At 42.9% G+C, this 19,219-nt stretch overlaps 1 protein-coding gene across 2 annotated transcripts in view; it reads left to right on the top strand.

Moving 5' to 3' along the window:
• Positions 1-19,219, top strand: part of PNPLA7 (patatin like domain 7, lysophospholipase) — a 120,858-nt gene that overhangs the window by 2,145 nt on the left and 99,494 nt on the right. Inside the window, exons 3-14 of one of the 2 annotated variants that reach the window (XM_083876059.1) lie at positions 794-859; positions 1,533-1,620; positions 2,167-2,249; positions 4,081-4,169; positions 4,503-4,643; positions 5,928-6,087; positions 7,064-7,144; positions 12,233-12,361; positions 13,631-13,711; positions 14,229-14,370; positions 15,194-15,286; positions 18,301-18,401. In XM_083876059.1, coding sequence (XP_083732185.1) covers positions 794-859; positions 1,533-1,620; positions 2,167-2,249; positions 4,081-4,169; positions 4,503-4,643; positions 5,928-6,087; positions 7,064-7,144; positions 12,233-12,361; positions 13,631-13,711; positions 14,229-14,370; positions 15,194-15,286; positions 18,301-18,401 — 1,254 coding nt within the window. Of the gene's footprint in view, positions 1-793; positions 860-1,532; positions 1,621-2,166; positions 2,250-4,080; positions 4,170-4,502; positions 4,644-5,927; positions 6,088-7,063; positions 7,145-12,232; positions 12,362-13,630; positions 13,712-14,225; positions 14,371-15,193; positions 15,287-18,300; positions 18,402-19,219 lie in introns of both variants that reach the window. The other variant, XM_083876058.1, reaches the window with a different exon arrangement.

A 19,219-nucleotide genomic window follows, 5' to 3' on the forward strand; every position in this document is an offset into this window, starting at 1 on the left:
GCATTAAAGTGCTGAAGTGACCTGAGAAGGCAAAGCCAGCACAAGGATCTGTGTGAGGTGACTGGGCTGGCAGGAGTTTCTTTTGTGCTGTTAAAACTGGAATGAATTCCATTAGACAGACCAGTTTGGTGGCTTGGTGTGCACTTCATTTTTCTCTTGGTGGCAAAGCTGAGTTCAGCTGTCATCCAGATCTGGAGCCAGGGGCAGGAATGGGACCTGAGCTGTGTGTAGTGCTTAATTCAAGTGCTTTTAAGGTTCAAGATTAGAGGGGGATGTGTTTGTCCTTGTACTCCTGTTGTTTTGACTTGTTCCTGAGAGTTGTTTTGCCTTTTTCACTCTCTCTCTGAAGTTTTGGGTTGTGAGACTGTGTGAAGTGCCAGGTTTTACTCCTGAGTGACTCTGGTGGGCCCAGCTCTGAGCACAGCCCCTGACCTTGGGCCAGGGCTTTGCCCATGTGCATCATCTGCTTTTTATGATGCTGCTTTATGACTTGTTTTCTCAGTCTCATAAAGTCCTTTGCATTCCCTTCTCATCCTTGTTGCTCTGAATAACATAGAATGATTAAAAAAAAAAAAAAAAAGTGTTCATCTCACTGTTTGACCCTGCTTTAGGACTGTTGAGGAATGCACTGAACTGACAGCAACACAAAACTCCCCTACTGACCCCTCCCCACTGAATATTTCTGTTTGCAAAGTATAAATCAAAGCAAAACACAATCATGTTGGTTGAGATATTTTTATGAAAGCTTTTTCCCAGCTGTGAGAAACTAATTTCACCTTCCTTTTGGTGCCAGGCTGTGCTGCCAGGAGGTGGGACCCCCATCCTGCAGTTTGTGGAGGACAGGATCCAGACCACCATGGTAAAGTAGAGCTGCAGGCAGTGCCTGAGGGGTGGGGGTTCATCCAGAGCAGCTTCTCCTGAGCTCCAGGAGCTCTGCCGGGTCCCTGCCACAGTCTGAGCGTTTGTTTCTTTGTTGTCACCATGCATGAGGCAGGAATTCATTGCTGTTATTTAGAATCCCAGACTGGTTTGGGTTGGAGGGGGCCTTAAAGCCCATCCAGTGCCACCCCTGCCATGGGCAGGGACACCTCCCACTGTCCCAGGCTGCTCCAAGCCCCAATGTCCAGCCTGGTCTGTTCTTTCTTTTCCTTCTGCATCCAAACATGTTCCCTTGAGCTCATGGGACAGGAGTCCACAGGGACACACGTCACAGAGTCCCAGACTGGTTTGGGGTGGAAGGGACCTTAAAGCCCATCCAGTGCCACCCCTGCCATGGGCAGGGACACCTCCCACTGTCATCTTTGGGAAGAAAAATGTGGAATACTTTCCATGTGATCTTAAGGCTGGTCACTGATGCAGTTTAAACTTCTTGCATGTGTGGCATTTGAATTAAATTTAAATATTTATGAACATGCTTGATTTTTAGACATCTCACTGAGCTGAGTGTTTTTCAGCCCTTCAAAAAGTATGTACTAAGTTGTGAAGTTGAAAATTATTAACTTTTTTTCTCCCTAAATTCCTCTCCTTTCCAGCTGACTGGAATTGCAATTGGAGCTGCAGTTGCACTGTTGCTTATAGCAGTTGTTGTGTTTGTCGTGTACAGAAGAGTGAGACAGTCTAGTAAGTACTTGATAACCATGTAAATTTTAAAACTTCCATCAATCTTGAGTCTTTTTGTAATTTTCTGTGGTAGCTGTTTGCTGTAGAGGTGAGGATCTTGCAGGACAAGAACTTTAAAGGATGGAGATTCACTTCCTCAGGTCTGAACCCAGAACTGCCACATGCAGGACCTGGAGGTTTTATTTCTTTGGTGCACGAGCAGTGTCAGCCTCAGGGTCAGTTGTGAATTGTGGGGATGATTTCAGCCCTGCTGTGATTTCACTGTCCCAGGAAGGAGAAATGATTGAGTTAGAGGTTTCCTTCAGGAGATGAGAACTCCCCAATCAACCCCTCTGTGTGTTTGGAGAGCCCTTTCTCTCCTCTGGGCTGAGGTGAAGCCCAGGGCAGCCCTGCCTTGGTGTGGCTTGGCCAGAGCTGGGGAATGAGGGACCCCAGGGTGGTTTCAATTCCAAAGGAGCTGTTCTGGAGGCAGCAAAGTCCCCAAGCTGTGCTCAGGTGTTTTCCCAGCTGCTGAAGGTGGTTTCTGATGCGATGCTTCTGTTTCAGAACAACTCCAGCCACATGTGCCCCAGTACAGGTTCCGCAAGAGGGACAAGGTGATGTTCTACGGGAGGAAGATCATGAGGAAGGTGAGGACACCTGCTAAAATCCAGTCTAAAGCTGAGAGGTGTAAACTCTGAAATACTTCACTTGCTGAGCCTGGCCCAGGTCCTTCAGCCTCTAAAATCTCACTGGGATTTTGTGGATGTTTCAAAATTCCTGGATTGCTGATGGAGCAGCTGTAGCTTCTCTTTGTGTCCAGACTTTTCCTCTTTGAAAAATATTTGCAGTCAATGAGGGTAGAAATAAATCAGTTAGTATCTAACTCCTGTAGGGAGTTAATGATTGTTTATATATCCCAGAATTCCAGACTGGTTTGGGTTGGAAATAACCTTAAAGCCCATCCCATTCCACCTCTGCCATGAGCAGGGAAATCTTTGACTATCCCAGGCTGCTCCAAGCCCTGTCCAACCTGGCCTTGGACATTTCCAGGGATCCAGGGGCAGCCACAGCTGCTCTGGGCACCCTGTGCCAGGGTCTCATCACTCTCACAGGGTTCTGGCTGTTCCCAGTCCAGGTGTGCACTCACTGCAAACCAACATCTGTAGAAAAATCAGGTACAGGGAGGTAAAACCATCCTTAGTCACCCTGTGTGGAGGAACACTTCCTCTTCCTCCTGTGAACTGCCCCAGCCTCTGCCTCCCACACCTCACTGAGGTGAATTCAAACACTTTGACTTAATTAGACATTGGTGGGTTTAATATTCTGTTCTAGAGCTTTATTTCATTGTGGAGGGGGTGGTTACTCCCTGAATCTTGCATAGCAGCTCAGCCTTTAAGTAGAACTTGGCCTAAAAAAAGCCCTCAGTGAGAGGAAATTTTGTGTGTACAACTTCATAATTTTAATATTCTTCATGATTTTTACGTGCAACCTCATAATTTGAATAATTTTTAACCAAGCTGTTTGTATGTAGGTCAGATAAGTAAAGAATGCTTAGATTTCCACAAGGGAAAATAATTTCAGGTAGTTTTTTGTTTGAGTTTTAGACCTTACTTTTTGCTTTTCTTCCCAAGTAAGGCAGAGAACATTACACCCAAACTGCTCTGGGTTGCATTTAATTCCTTTTTTGATAACATACCAAGATTTTACTTTCAGAAAAAAACCCACCCCTCCAAACTAATTAATGATTCCTTTTGCAACAGAAACTTTTTACAGAGATTCAACTCTTTAGGTAACAAATGGAGAACTGGGAATGTTTTGGAAGCACCTAATGAGGGGTTTTCTTGGTGTAGCAGTTGTGGTGTTTCTCCAGAGGGTGGCACCTGGGAACCGGGAAATGCAAGGAAAAGCCTTGGATTGTCACCATCACAGCCAGATCCAATCCTGGAATATCCTGAGCTGGAAGAGATGCACAGGATCATCAATCCAGCTCCTCTCCCTGCACAGACCCCCCAACAATCCCCCCCTGGGCATCCCTGGCAGTGCTGTCCAAAGGCTCCTGGAGCTCTGTGCCCATTCCCTGGGGAAAGAACCTTTCCCTGATCTCCAGCCTAACCCTGGCTCAGCTCCAGCCCTTCCCTGGATTTTATCCCTGTCCCAGAGCAGAGAAATCAGTGCCTTTCTCCTCTTCCTGCTGCTGAGTGTTCCTGAATGAGAGCCACAGCTAAGAATCTTTCCCCTCTACCATCAATTACTTGATTGGTAAAACCAAAACATACTCTACTTGTTTTATAGAAAGGGAGTGATCCTCAAGTAGATATTCCAATCCTCCAAGGTCTTACATGAGCTCTTCACTCTGCTCACACTCTAATGTCTGGTAAATGTGTTGGTGCCTCAGCAGGGTTGGAATTATCAGGTTGTTTTGTTTTTTTTTGGTTTTGGGGTTTTGTGACTGTTTTTGTGCCCATTTTTTCCTCTTAGGTCACAACTCTCCCCAACTCTCTGGTTGGGAACACCGTCCCTCGCCAAAGGATGAGGAAAAGGGCAAAGGTTTTATCTCTGGCTAAAAGGTACTGGGGACTTTGGGAGAGGGAAAATTCACATCATGGAATCTGGTTTGGGTTTTTGTTTGTGGGGTGGAATTTATCCCTAGCAGAGCCCTTTTCTGTAACCCAGTCCTGTCAGCTGTGGCTCAGCTGGGAGGTTTGCTGAGCTGGGATGGTTTTGGTGAGGAAAGGCAGGAGGGTGGAATTAGTTATTTTTACCTAACTGATAATGTCTAACTTGAGATGGTGAATTCTAGTATTTACTATATTCTTATTTAACATTTCCTATTAGTACAAATTAATATTTCCTATTTATACAAATGAGGGAACACCCTGAACTTCCATTTTCCTTTGTAGGATTCTGCGTATTAAGAAGGAGTGTCCAACCCTGCAGAGGAAAGAACCTCCTCCTTCTTTGCTCGAGGCAGATCTGACTGAATTTGATGTCAAAAATTCCCACTTGCCATCAGAAGTGCTGTACATGCTTAAAAATGTCAGGTAAGTTTAAATGGAAAGAGAAATTCAGAGTTTGGTTTTGGTGGATGTTCAAGTGATGTAAATATTTGACAGTTCGTGTCAAATCTCAGGTTTTACAATTGCATGGTCAGAATCCTGAGGGAGTGACTGAAATTCATCTGAGCATAAGGACAGAATAAATGACTTTGAATTTTCTAGAAACATTAAGAAAATAGTTGAGCTTAAAAAAAATTAAAAAGAGATGGAAAAAAAAGGGAGTAGATTAGTTTTCTCAGTTTGGGAATAGTGCTAATAAAGTTGTTCCAACATGAACAGATTTAGTGCATCTTAAAACTTCTATTTAGGCTGTATCAGACTTTTTTTTTTTTTGTACAGAAAAGCATCATAATTGGTGGGTGTTAATTGGATACCATATTGACAGCTCCCTGGGCTGCAGAATCTTTTACTTCTCTGCCTGAAAAGGTTGCAAATAAATCAAAGTCAGCTTAATCCCCACAGCTCTTTGGCAGACCAAGAGGAAGGGATGGTCTTTGTGCCCCTTCAGCAAGGGGTTAAATTTGCTGACACAGCAGAGAGGAGGAGACCTTCCAATCTGTAATTTTGGTTTTGCTTGTGGATGTTCATTTTTCCTCCCAGTTGTGATATAATGTAATCCTGAAGGTGATATATTCTCAAATAAAAATGCTGTGTCGGTCATCTGAACTTGCTGCTGCGGAATTATGATTAATTGATATTACAGGAGGATTTGATGGATTGATCCTGATAAATGGGAGCTGTTGGAGCTCTCTGCAGAGTGAGCAGGAGTGAAACCCATATTTCTCTCTGCCTGGCAGTGACTGACTGCAGTCCAGGTGCATGTTACCTGCAGGAGATGGAATATTCCAAACTTGCAGTTACATGCAGATGACAGGAGCTTTTCCTTCTTTCAGTATTTCTCCTGTGTCTTGCTCTAAAAGGAGGAAGTTTCCTGGGTAACTTTTCTCACTCTGTGTGTGTGTATCTGGCACGTTTTTATTTTTCTTTCCCTCCACAGGCCATGCTGGTGTTTGCTGGAGGAAATTTGGCTCTACTTCCTTCTGAGCCTGAATTCCTGGGAGGGCTCCTCCAAAGGAACCTCAGCATTTAGAATTCTGTTTTTCATGCTGCTCTTTCACCTTATTTTGGGCAGCTCCTTGAGGCTCCTTCCCTGCAACCACTCTGAGCTTCCTCCTCCCTTCACACCTGAGGCTTTGCTGATATAGGAAAGATTTCCCAAAGGCTGCTGTGATGATTTTAAATTTTCCTTTTGCATTTTCTTTGCTGCAGGGTCCTGGGGCACTTTGAGAAGCCCCTGTTCCTGGAGCTGTGCAAACACATGTTCTTTGTGCAGCTGCACGAGGGCGAGTACATCTTCCGTCCCGGGCAGCCCGACAACAGCATCTACGTGGTGCAGGATGGAAAGCTGGAAGTCTGCATCCAAGAGAGTGTAAGTCAAAAACTCACTGCTCTGCACATCCTGAGAGAAATGTGTTGGCACAGCAGAAAGGCTGGGCATGAATCATTAAGCATTGATTAAAGTTAGACACTGTGAATCGCAGTGGTTTTAGGAGGGATTAATCCCGGCTCTTCGGGGCCGTGGCGTTTGTTAAAGATCAAGGTTTGCAAGTTCTGGTCTCTGGTGTCTCAGGTGAGAGAGCAGAGCATAAAGCTGATGAGGCAGCTGGAAATATCCTCATGCAGGAAATGCAGGAATTATTGAGGGAAGACAGGGTGCAAGGTGGGCTTGGAAACATTCACCTTTGGAAAGGTCGTTACAGAAAATATTTGGGTGCAGAGAGCAGGAGAGACCAAGCTCAGCTCAGAATAGTCCAGCAGGGATCAGTGGGTTTGTCTGGGTGGTGGAAGAGTCAGATTCACTTTTTAGGGGAAAAAAGATGATTGATTGTTTTCCATGTGAGCCTTAAAATGTTGAGCACCAGTCCTTGTGATTCCTTCTGCCAAGTTAAATTTTTAATTTTTACCTTCTTCCTGCCTGAACTTAGAGTTTAACTTTTGGATGTCAGCAGTTTTCCAGAGGCTGAAAGTTTAGTGGGCTTGGAAATTGTATCAAATTTGCTGATTTCTGTGTATTTTTACATTTTGCTGCTCCTGTTTTGTACAAGCTGAGTAATCCCTCAGTAAAGGGAGCTCATTCTGCCTCTGGGTGAAGGCAGCTTTGTTTTGTTGATGTTCCATAGCAAAGACAAGGGGGGTCACAACATCCCTGGGAAAAACTGGCTCATTATATTATTTTATTATTTTAATTTATCACTTTTAGAACTGGCTTAAAACTCTGTGGTTGGAATTAACACATTTCCATCAGAGCAGAGAGGAAAAGAAGCAGCATCCAGGCTTTCTGAAATGCTCCAAGTTGGCCAAAATGCAGCTGTGAGGTTGCAATAATGCTGTGTGTGTGTTTGCAGGATGGAACAGAGGTGGTGGTGAAGGAGGTGCTGGCAGGGGACAGCGTGCACAGCCTGCTGAGCATCCTCGACGTCATCACGGTGAGTTCTGGGGGGGCACATTCCTCCTTCCCAGGGAAAACAAGCCTTGAGCATTCCTGGGAAAGAATCAGAATGTAAAATGTTTTTTTCTGGATGAATTCTCCTCCTCCTTTGCAGGTGTGAGCTGAGTTTTGTGGTGTTGGAGGGTGGTTGTGAAATCTGTGCTTGAGTGGTTTCTTTTGATTAGCAGGAGGATTTGAATGAGCCCTTTGTGTTTGGAAAACTGAGATTACAGTTTGACTTGCTCAAATCACAACTCAGGCAGGAGCAGGACCAGGCTGGGCCCCAGCAGCAACTTTGATGTGTTGCTTAATGAATTTGTTTTTATTTAGTCTAAGGAAAATAAACCCGACAGTTGTTAGTACTGTAATTATACTGTGAAACCAGCTGATGGATTTATTTTGTTTTGTACCATCAGTGGTGCTGGTGGCCAGCTGAGGGCTGTGCTCTTTGGCAGGATGAGCTGAATGCTGATCCTGTTCTGTGCAAAACTGGTGGATTTTAGTTCAGTTGGAATTAGACTGATGGTTTTGCTGAAGTCACTTTAGAAGTGCCTAAATGAAAGATGTTGAATTCCAAATGGAAGATGTTGAATTCCAAATGGAAGATGTTGAATTCCAAATGGAAGGTGTTGAATTCCACATGGAGGATGTTGAATATCATTGATAATACCCAAACCCTGAAGGTGTTTCCTTGAAGGATTTTGGTAGGATGGGATTTGAGAGGATAAAGATAAATCTAGTCAATAAGTTGTTCATGTTTGACCTTGTGTTATGTGTCTGCCATGCCTGATTGTCTCTGTTCATCAAAAGATTCATCACTGCTCTCTGTGTGAGTAGTTAAAGGATTTTCTGAAATTCTTTATCACTTCCAAAAGCAGACACACCCCTCTATACCCACATTATTTATAAATCTATATTACATTTATCTGCAGTTCCCATAAAACCCATCGACAGTGATAACATGTTTTAAGCTTAGTCACAGTTTTCCCTGTAGAAAGGGAATAATTTGGGCTGTACAAGTCTAGTTCTTGCTGTCAAATTCACAAAATGTTTATAAATCCATATTAGTACTTTTGGCCTTGTTATTTCCACCAGTAAATTTTCTTCATGACTTTTCTAAACAGCAGGGCCATTGTAAAGGAACATGAGCACCACTCATGCTCTTGCTTGTTCAAAAGAAATATGAGAAGAGAGATCCTTGTACAGCAGTGCTTTATGGCTTTGTTTTCTAAAAAAGTGGTTGCCATTCATTTTTTTGTCATTTTTTTTAAATTTTTAATTCTCATTCTGTCATTTTTTTTTCCTCTTTCTCATTAGTTATAACACTGGTAAGTAAAAAAAAAAAATAAAAATGATTGAAAGAGTGCTGAGCAGAGTTAGCAGTCTGCAGAAGAATGTGTAATGAAAAAACCTTGAAATATTTTTTTGCTAAACTTGTTCTCATTTATTTTTACAACTCTTTTGTTCCTCACTTCCCCAGCTCATGAACTGCTTGTTTCATTGCTGGTTTTTTCCTCTTCCTTATGTTTCTTGCAGACTTTAGGTAGAGGAGTAGCATGAAAATAGACAAGGAGAGAGGAAGAAGCATTGGATCAAAATAGAGGAGACCCCTCAGTGTCATCCCAAATCAATGGGGGACTCTTGGAACACTCTGCAGATACCAAAATCTGAATTAGATTTCACTGCACCACCAAACTCATGGCTCTGATGTGAAGGAAGGGTTTATTCAGAGAGGATTTGTGATTTTTTTGACTGGTTTTGCAGCAGGTGGTGTCAGGCTGGTCTCTCTCACTTGGTTGGGACTTTTGAAGAAAGTTGAGGTTGCAGCAAGAAGTGCCAAGATCTTCTTGGTGGACCTAAAAGAAAGGTCACACCAGAGGAGCTTTTCTAATTGAATCTTTCAGCTTTTAAACTGAGAAGTCCCTTTAGTTCTACTAAATACCAAACTCATGGCCCTGATATGAAGGAAGGGTTTATTCAGAGAGGATTCCAGTCTGAGCTGGATTTGTGATTTTTTTTGTGACTGATTTTGCAGCAGGTGGTGTCAGGCTGGTTTCTCACTTGGTTGGGAGTTGTGAAGAAGGTTGAGGTTGATGCAAGAAGTGCCAAGATCTTCTTGGTGGACCTAAAAGAAAGGTCACACCAGAGGAGCTTTTCTAATTGAATCTTTCAGCTTTTAAACTGAGAAGTCCCTTTAGTTCTGCTAAATCCAGAGGTGGCAGCTGTGGCCTGAGCCTCCACCAATTCTGAGAACAGATCAATGCTGCTTCCTGCAGATTCTGAGGAGAAACTGGAAGCTTTTGAATCCAAGAAATCTGCAGGGCCTTTCTTGGTATTCTGGAACAGTTCTGAGGTGCAGTTAATGGCTCTGACTTTGAAAAGAAATCTCTGAGCTGAGCCTTGTTGATGTCTGTGTTTTCAGCAGCTCCTGTGTGTGCAGCCAGAGTTTTTCCCTGAACTGTCAATGCTCATCCGGAGTGGAGTGGTCCAGCAGAGATGTGATGCTGATTGCTGGAGATTTGGAGGTCACTCTGCTCCTGTCCTCCATGTGGAGATGCTCTTAGGAAAACAAGAGGCCTTGTGGCTTAGTTGGAATAAGAAAGTTGAAAAAAGAAGAGGCTCTGAGGGATGTTGATCAAATGGCAGTGATTGAGGAGGGGGAAAAAAATGAAAGTCAGGATTAAAAGTAGCTGGAAAAACACTTGGATAAAGGTGAGCCTGCAGGGCTGACAAGACAGATGGGGTTATAAAGAAGTGATTGATGGCTGCAAAAGCTTTGGGTGCAGCATTGTCAGGAGGGAGCAGAGGAAGACAAAACCCAGCCATGGAAATAGGGAGAACATGCCAGATTTTCTAGTCCAGAAAGGAGCTACCACTGCAGGTGGGAGATTGTGAAACATCTGTGTCTCTTGCAGCAGATTTCTTGACCAGACTTGATTGGATTTAGCCATAAGCTGTCAGCTCCTGCTTGGAGATGATGCCTCAGCTCTTGGAAGGAGACAGAAGTAAATAGTTACCTGCCCTGAGAACAAGAAGTTCTCTGTTGAAAAGAAAAAAAAACCTAAACCTGTTTCATAACTGATTATAACTTAACTGTTCTTGTCATCTCAGTATGTGATTGCAAAATAGTATAATTTGAGCATAGTATTCTCCCTGTGCTGCTCACAACATTAGATGTGAGAGAAGTGACAATTATGGAACATTTCCTCCTCTGACAGCTCTTGCATGTCCCAGCCCCATTAGCCTTGGTGTTGGCCCTTTCAGAAGAGCTGCTCTCATGCAGGGATTTCAAAGAGGCCAAAATTATATGCTGAGAATTTGGAGAAAATGGGTAGTTCTTTGGAGGAAAAGGCTTCTGCATCATTATCTGTTATTATCCTAAAGCTGTTTTTCTGAGGGTTATCTGCACTTTGCAGAAAAACCCAAACACTTCACTGGGCAGATCAGAGTTCTGGGATAGCTCAGTTTGCTCTTTGGAATAACTCATGAAACTCCATTAAACTTGATGCTTATCCTTGTCCAGCAAGTAAAGATTTCATAATTTCCTTAGTTTTTTTTACTATATATTTTCTGTAGAGATGGGTAAGAAATGCAGTTGATGGCAGATACAGTGTTTAAAAACAGACTATAGACATTTTATTTAACATGTAAGTGAAAATTAAGTCCAAATTAATTCTTCATGTAAAGCCACACTTCAAACTGGCCTGTAAAAGAGGATTGTTGCATTTATTTTTGGGTACAGCCAAAGCACAGAAATGTTATTTATTAATTTCTTTATTTAATTAAAAGAAACTTGGGGAAACAGAGGACACCGGCAGCTTTGCATTGTAGGTCAAAGATGTTTAAAATTTCAGATCCCTCAGGAACTCGAAAATCAAGGCTATTAATATCATCCCCAGATTTTATAAAAAGGTCAGCTGAAGTTGGTGTAATTAAAAAATTGGTTCCAATTAATTTAATTTAATTTTAGAGTCTGCTTCATGGTGCCTTCCAGACCAGCAAGGCAGACAGAGCCGCAGCTTTATTTTTCCAGGGTGATTAGAAAAAGTCTCTTTGTTTGGTTTTGCTGAGTTCTTTAGGCAGGAATTCCTTCAATGTGGGTTATGTTGAGTTTTCTGATGCTCTGCATGTCTTGCAGGCAGTTTGGTTTGTAATCAGCATTTAACATCTGTGTGTCAGGAGGGGGAAAGCTGCTGGAGCTGTGAGTGCTGTTAAAATAGAAACTCCATTTCTTCCTTTGCTCCTGCTCTGTGCTGTTAAAAGGCTCATTTTATCTTATAAATACCGTGTAAATCAATATTTGATGGATTGGTAAATTAATTTATGAGTTGGAGATGTTGTTTCTAGCATTTATTAAGTGGATAAAAGGGACATTGTCTGTCTGTCTTTTTATCCAAGTGTTTGGCAGTAGATTATTGTTAAAAGCTATTCTTATTTAAAGGGGAGAATCCAAACCCAGAGGCTTGCCTTCCAGTGTGAAAAAAATCTCTGTATTCTACCCACTTTTCATTTGTTTGCTATTTCTCCATCTGTTCATTGAGCAGGATGGTCTAGACCCACTTTATCTCCAGTAAAGAGAAGCTGTTTGGCTTTGTCACATGGAATATTTTATATATATATATATGAAAAAATATGTGTATATATCTTGAAACACAAGAAGTCTGCCTGTCTTTTGTCTTTTTCCATTATATCTGTAATTACTGTTCAGTTTTGTTGTGTTTTTCACTGTTTGTGTGAGTCTGGGGTTGTTTTTGCAGCAAATAGCTTGGCTGTCAGTACAGATAATAAAATCAACAAACCTTCTTTTCTCTGCAGCCTGGACTAGCTGGGATTTCAAACCCTTCTGAAGGCTGGCTCTGTAATAAAACTGTGTCAGAGCTCCTCAACCTCATCCAACTCCCTGGAGTTGTTATTTCCCTGCCCCTGTCTCTAATGCAGGTGTGAATTCACCCTCGTGGTCATGGAGCACCAACTCAAGGCTTTTTTTGTGGTCTGTCAGCCACAGACAGCAGCAAAACAGGAATTTGGGAAGAATTGGATTGGATAATTGATGGATTAACCCCGTGTGTCTGGAATTTTCTCTTAGGGTCACCCTGCTCCCTATAAAACTGTCTCAGCTCGAGCAGCCACTCCATCCACAATACTGAGGCTTCCAGCCAGTGCCTTCCAGGATGTGTTCCAGAAATACCCTGAAACCCTCGTCAGAGTGGTGCAGGTAGGTAGAGCTGAGAGGGAAGGGGGAGCCACTCTCATTTCCAGGTCACAGGAGGATGTTTAGAGGCTCAGCAAGCTCATCCTTTGGTAGATGCAGAATTTCTCAGCTCAGCTTATCAAGATTTGGGTTTGTTCTCCTGGCTGGTGAGCCTTGGATATAATAATCCAGCATTATCACAACAGGAAAAATAATTTATGTATCTCTATATCTCCATTAATTGAGTTTCTGCCTGTGGTACCCTCATCAATCAGGCAGAGCTGCAGTGTGAGTTTGTTGGTCCTTGGGGAGTAGAAAGAAAGGTGCTGGTATGAGCTCTGCAGCTTGGGGTGCACCAGAAGGGCTGAGAGTCATGAACACACTGTCCCATGTCCTCAAACAGGACTGCTGCACCCTCAGGAGCTGTTTGGTGAGGGCTGATGCTTTGTAAGAGTCACAAAATTCAGAGTGACGTGTGAGTTTTCACTTTAGAATCCTCTGTCAGCACCTGAGGGAAGAGCTGTGCCTTGTGTCAGTTCTGTGTTCACCTTCTGTTGCTTTGCAGGGGCTCAGACAGATCTCAGGTGAGCAGCTCCTGCAGGTGGGAGGTGCTGCAGGGATGAGGATTAAGGATTTCCAGGGGTCTGCCTTGTCCCACTGGTGTGGGGTGACCCCATGAGTTGCTCTGGGCTGTCCTTTTGCTTCACTATCACTTCTGAATCTGTTTGTCCTTGCAAACTCTTCTGGTCTCCGGATGATTTATGAGCAGCACATGAACCTCCTCATTCTGCTGCTTGGAGGAGAACAGATCATTAACACCAAATTAATTTGCTTTGTGAGAGCTGATACAAAGGCGAGGATGGCTCAGGAGTGGGAATCAGAAGGTGCCACTGATCCCAGTGTTAGGTTTGAATGCTTGTGAGGCAGTGGAACAGCTTCTCTATGGGGAGAGCTGGGATAATTTTTTTAAAGAGCAAGATTGGAACCAAGTACTTCTATTTCAAGGCACTTTTATTGCTGATGTTTATAGGAAACAAAAAGCATTTGGTGTTTGGGAGTAAGACTTGGGATTCTCGTGCCATCAAATGATGGTGAAGTCATTGGTAAATCACTTGAATCTCTCTCTGTCTCAATTTATCAGCTGCTAAAAGGAATTTCAGCTTAGGGTACAGTCTGTATTTTATAGAATGCATTCAGGTACTCTGGTGCATGATTGTGTCTAAGTGCCAGAACGAGTGTGGGAGAATGCTAAATCCATTTCATTGCTATTGCTTCTTCCTTCCCTGTTTGCAGATCATCATGGTGAGGCTGCAGAGGGTGACATTCCTGGCCTTGCACAACTACCTGGGGCTGACCACGGAGCTCTTCAGCTGTGTGAGTTTGGCAGGCAGGCCCTCAGCTCTCCTGGCAGGGCACACAGAGAGCTCTGCCTCCTTCCAGAAGGTCATAAAGCAAATGCTACATATTAATTTCATAATGACAGTGCTTAAGGGCCGAGGCACTTGTATAACCAGCCCATAAAAGCCAGCCTACACTGATGCCTGGGGAATTGGTGGGGAGGCTTTTAACTTCCCAAGTGCATCGTTCCAGAGTGATGTGTGTGCTCTGCTCCCTGCTTCAGCAGTTCTGCTGGTTGCTAATGATGTCACCTCTGCCTGGGCCAGTGGGAAAAATGCTGCACTGTGGTGGCAGAGGGTCAGAGTGGGAGTCCCTAGACCTTTATGGGATGCACTGAGGGAGCTGCAGATCCCAGGGCAAGCCACCCTTGGGGTCTGGGATTGATCAGCACAAACCTGAGCAGTACCTGGGGGTGTGTGCAGGCTCCAGGGTTGTGGAACACACATATCAGGGGGTGGCTGATGTTTGTTTGTCCCCTTGGTGCTCCCAGCAGAGCCAGGGCATCCCCCTGATCTCTGTGAGCAGCGTCACCTCCGGAGGCAGCGCCGGCAAGGCAGGGAAGAGACAAATGTCCAGTACTTTGGAGGAGGATCGTGGAGAGAAGCTGGAAAAGTCTGGGGAAGCACTGGAAATGGGTAATGCATGGAAGAGCTGTCCTCTGGCATCTTCTGTAATTTTTGTACTAAATCACTGATCACTAAATTACAGAATCCCTGACTGGTTTGGGTTGGGGAGGCACCTTAAAGCTCACCCAGTGGCACCCCTGCCATGACAGGGACACCTCCCACTGTCCCAGGGTTCTCCCAGCCCTGTCCAACCTGGCCCTGGACACTTCCAGAGATCCAGGGACAGCTACAGCTTCTCTGGGCACCCAATACCATTAATAGTAAAGAATTTCCTCCCCAAATCCAGTCTAACCCTGCCCTCCTTCATCCTGAGGCCATTCCCCCGTGTCCTTTCACTACATTTGATCCACTGTTGATATCACTGCTATTGATCAGAGGGTTTTATCAGGGTAGTTAAGGATTGTCTTAGATTAATTTCAGGTTTGAAGCTGTTGGATAGTCCTTAGCTTCAATGGGGAAATATTACTGTGTTCTTAATGATATTGAGGGATTAAGGAAAGGGGGAAAATGACTCCTCATTTTGAATGCAGAGAGGGAGTTGGGAAAATTCAGCACTCCAGACACCAGCAGAAGAATTGCTGGATAATGTGTCTTTTCAGCCTGAAGACTCAGTACTGAAGGTAAAGGCAGGAAAATAGATGGAGTTGGATTTTGCCTCTGCAGATGGAAAAAAAGTATTTAAATCAAAACCAGGAAAAAGGTTTAAACTATATTTAATGTCAGTGTTTCAGAATCTTTAAGTCTGCCTTTAATAGTGGGTAGTTAAAGGTTCTTGTTAGTGAAACTTTATTAAGGGATACCTGTGTTTACAACAATTATTTTTAAATTTCAGATATGTTGAGGATTTCTGGTACAGAAAACTCTGAGCATATTTTCAGAAGAAGCCTTTCATCACCTCCCTATGCAGGGTCTACAGAGAATTCTAGTAAGTAGTGCTTGGCAAAATTATGTGAAATATGTGATTTATCTAATCATGGGGGAAACTACATGGTCTCTGGAGTGCTGGGCTAGATAATTTCCCTGTTTATGGTGGATTATCATCTTGCAGTCCTGTTCATGGTAGATAATCATCTTGCAGTGCTGCTTCCTAACTCACTGGTCAAAAAATTATTCAGTAACAAATGGACTATATTCCCTTGCTGTCATTATCAGCAATGGGGAAACATAATTTGGCTTCCAGGACCTGCAAATGAGGAGCTTTATTAATTGATATTACTGAATCAAGCTGAATTATGATGATAGACCATCATCTTTCATATAAAAGATGACACATGTTTCTTGCTTGGCTGATTGTCCCAAAAAGCACATTCCATGGCTTTGCTGCTTTTAGAGTGGATAATAAAGGTGATGGATCATGGGATGCTCTGAGGAGACAGTTATGAGGCTGGGCTGGTTTGATGCTGCAGCATCATTTTGGGGGAAATTTAGTTACTCCACTGTAGATATTTTCCTCTGGGCCTGGTGTTTAGGGCAGCTTTGTGTTCCAAGGTGGAGAAACTGGAGTTCTTGTGGGAATCACAGAACACAGGCACCTGTCTCTGTTATATGAGAAATAAATTGAGCTCTGTGAGGGAATTCCAAGGTCATGCTCAGGTGCTGTTAATAGAGAAATGTTTAATCCATTAAACAGTGGAATAAAGGTGCCCTGGGTACTTCAGAGGATGCTTTTATTGCTCACTTTGGCTATTAAATGATTTAGGGGAAAAGAACATACTGTGAGGGGTTGAAGAGCTTGGAGACAAGGAGGAAAGAGTGAGCCCTGAGCACTGAGAGCTGTCCCCAGGGAAAGGTTTGTGTCACTTTTTGCTGCCACAGGAAGTTGCTGATGTTCACAGAGGAGAGCAATGGGGAATTCCTTCAATTTTAACACTGGAGGGCTGATTTGTTTCCTCTCCAGTTCCTGCTGGGCAAATATAGAGGGTCTCACTTAGATTTTTTCGTGATTTCTGTGTTATTGTCCAGAGGGGTGGATGTGATGGAGAAATAGGAGTTTGCCTGGGGTATCTAAGCCAGGGAGACAAATAAAGAGAAAATACTGGCTGACCCACACAAGACTTGGCTTGATTTTCACATGTGTGAGGTTGTTTTACACTAGGAATTATAAAATGCACCAGCAGACTTGATTCAGTGGTAAATTAATTAATCCTTGCCCTGAACACAACTCCTTAAATGAGGGAGTTCAGTGAGCTCTGCTTGTACAGCCCTGTGACATTCTCAGGGACAATCCTTGTGTGTTTTTAGGAGCTTTAATATGGAAGGATCCCTGCAAACTTTTCAGTGGAGATGTCCATTTGTCCTTCCTTTCTCCTTTTATGTATCATAAAAGTTCTGCCAGGGTACACAGAGCTCAGCAGAGAGAGCAAATTAATTTTTACTGACAGAAGGAGCATATCTAATTGGGTAATTATGATTTGCCTCAGGTAACAGAGCTGATTTCTTCTCACTGTTTAACTTGCACAGAGACTGTCTTGATGTCTGTGATGAAAAGATCAAGATTTTGCTTCAGATTCTCTTCCACTGCTTACTGTGTGTTCAGATTCCATGGAATATTGATTATGTTTATTATTAATTCAGAGAGGGGAGAACCATTGGAGTCATACAAGTGCTGTTATCTCAACATCTCCTTGATTTTCTTGTTGTTAGAATTGATAAACACAGCTAAAAACTGCTTTGGGAGAAAACACTTTGGCCTCAGTTGCTCCTGGGCTTGGCTGAAATTTGTTTTTCTGGGTTATTTTTTTTGTGTGTGGTTATCTAACTTGAAACATAACAGTTGTGTAGATGGGGGAATAGGATTCTGCCAGCTCAATCTACTTTGCTTTATAATTGTACTAACTTTGTGTGGAGAAATATAGAATTAATTCATTGAAGCATCACAGAGAAATTAGAAAGCAAAGAAAAAAAAAACATCAGGGCCTTTTGGATGTAACAGCTTCACCTCTTCATTGTCCCCTGGAAGTAAATCTTCCTAATTCTATTTTTAAGGTTAAACAGCAGTTATTCTTTATTATTTTGGTGGTTTTTTTCCCCCCAATAATTGGTGATAGTGCCTTTCCCTGACGTGTCTCACACGTGGGACTGGCAGAACTCGGCAGCAATTTGGATTTAAAAAAAAGCAAAAGTGTAAGAAAAATGTATTGACACTGAAGGCAAAAGGTATAAGGAAGAAAATGTAAACTTATCTAAATGGTTTATTTTGGAGATATATCAGACATAGAAATAAGATTGAAATTTATTACAGATTTATTTGTTAAAGGAAATTGCAATTTCTGCATGATTTTTAAACAGCTCTGTAAATCTTCAGGGCACTGTGATTTCCAAGGATGTGGAAGTGAATAGAAAATATGCTTAATTTTTTCCAAAAAGGCTTTTAAAAGAAATAAGATTTCTTCAGCAGATCTCACCTTTTCTATGAACCCATCAACATCCAGAAGGAGCAATAGATCAGCTCAGAGGATGAGCTGCTCTCACAAATGAGGAAATTGGCCCCTGAAACTTAATGTTCATCCTATGAAGGATTTCAAGGGTTTGTAGAATATGGAAAATAAGCTGCAGCAGCTGATATCAACCATCAGCAGCATCACCTCAGGCAGTTTTGCAGAAAGGCATAAAAAAAAAACACCTCAAAGTTTGAAGTTTTCAGGAGTTCCCTCCCTGCAGTGCTCTGCCAATTCTCAGTGGACAAAAAACCCCACAAAAAACCTTCAGATAATGAAGGTATTCTGTACTCTGTACAAAAGTGGATGTGGGAATTCTGGGGTGTGTTGTCCACCCAAATTCAGATGGGAAGATTTAAAATCCCAAGTCAAAAAGAACTGGGAAATAATGGGAATATGGAGATGCCACTTGCCAAAGCTGCTCCACTGGGTGTGTTACCTGCTGTTTCTCAGAACCTGCAGTACAGGAGGTGCTCAGAGCAGCATTTTTGCCTCGTTTCAGACAATTCCAGCAGTGCCAAGTCTGACATGGACATGGCCTACGAGAGGGCCAGGGTGCACCTTGTCCCCGAGGACGGCGCCGGCAGCCCCGGCGTGGCCAAGGTGGGTCTGCTCCTTCCCCTGCTCCTGCCTGCCCTCCCTCCTCACTTCCTTCTGCTTGGAGCCTTTCTGAGGTTTTCTTCCTTCTTTCAAAACTCTGCCCTTGCAGTTCTGTATGAGTGGTTTTATGGGATCCCCAAAATATTTTGGGTTGGAGTCCAACTGGTCCAATACCCCAGGGACACTTTTCTCTGCACCCTCCAGCCTGGCCTTGAGTATTTTTGTTTTTTAACTTATGGGTGATAAGCAGATTTTTGTGTCTTATTGTTTTTTAACTTATGGGCGATAACCAGATTTTTTGGTCTTTCAGTAGATTTTTAGTGGCTGTCAAGTCATTTTATTGTGCATCTTGAAATTCTACAGAGGTTCCCTTGGTGAGCAATGGGAAAGCACTGCTGCAATTTTTTATGTGTTTTGTGCAATTTTTTTTTATGTCTTTTCTTGCCCTGACTCATGGAATGGATTATTTGGATTTGTCAGGCCATGCTTTATTTGTGAGAGGTACTTTACAGCAAGGAATTAAAAACTTGTATCAGCTGTATTAGATCTCCAGTCATTATTTATAAATCTGTTTTTATTTTTTTGTGGTCTGCTTTTTTACAAACACTGACCTGGAAGTTAAAAGGACAAAAACACTTGTGAATTATAAAACTACGACTTAAAATCTGGCATTAAACTGTTGCTCACTGTGACCTTGACAGACATTTTATCTTTTCCTCCATCTTTGTGTACAGGGTTGATAAAGTTTTAGTTCCATCAAGCTGGCAACAACCCAGTTTCTGAAGTCTCTAATTCCTTCCCTTTCACAAGCTGTGATGAGT

The sequence above is a fragment of the Zosterops lateralis genome (genome assembly GCF_965231275.1).
Source record: "Zosterops lateralis genome assembly, chromosome: 20".
Classification (NCBI taxonomy): Eukaryota; Metazoa; Chordata; class Aves; order Passeriformes; family Zosteropidae; genus Zosterops; species Zosterops lateralis.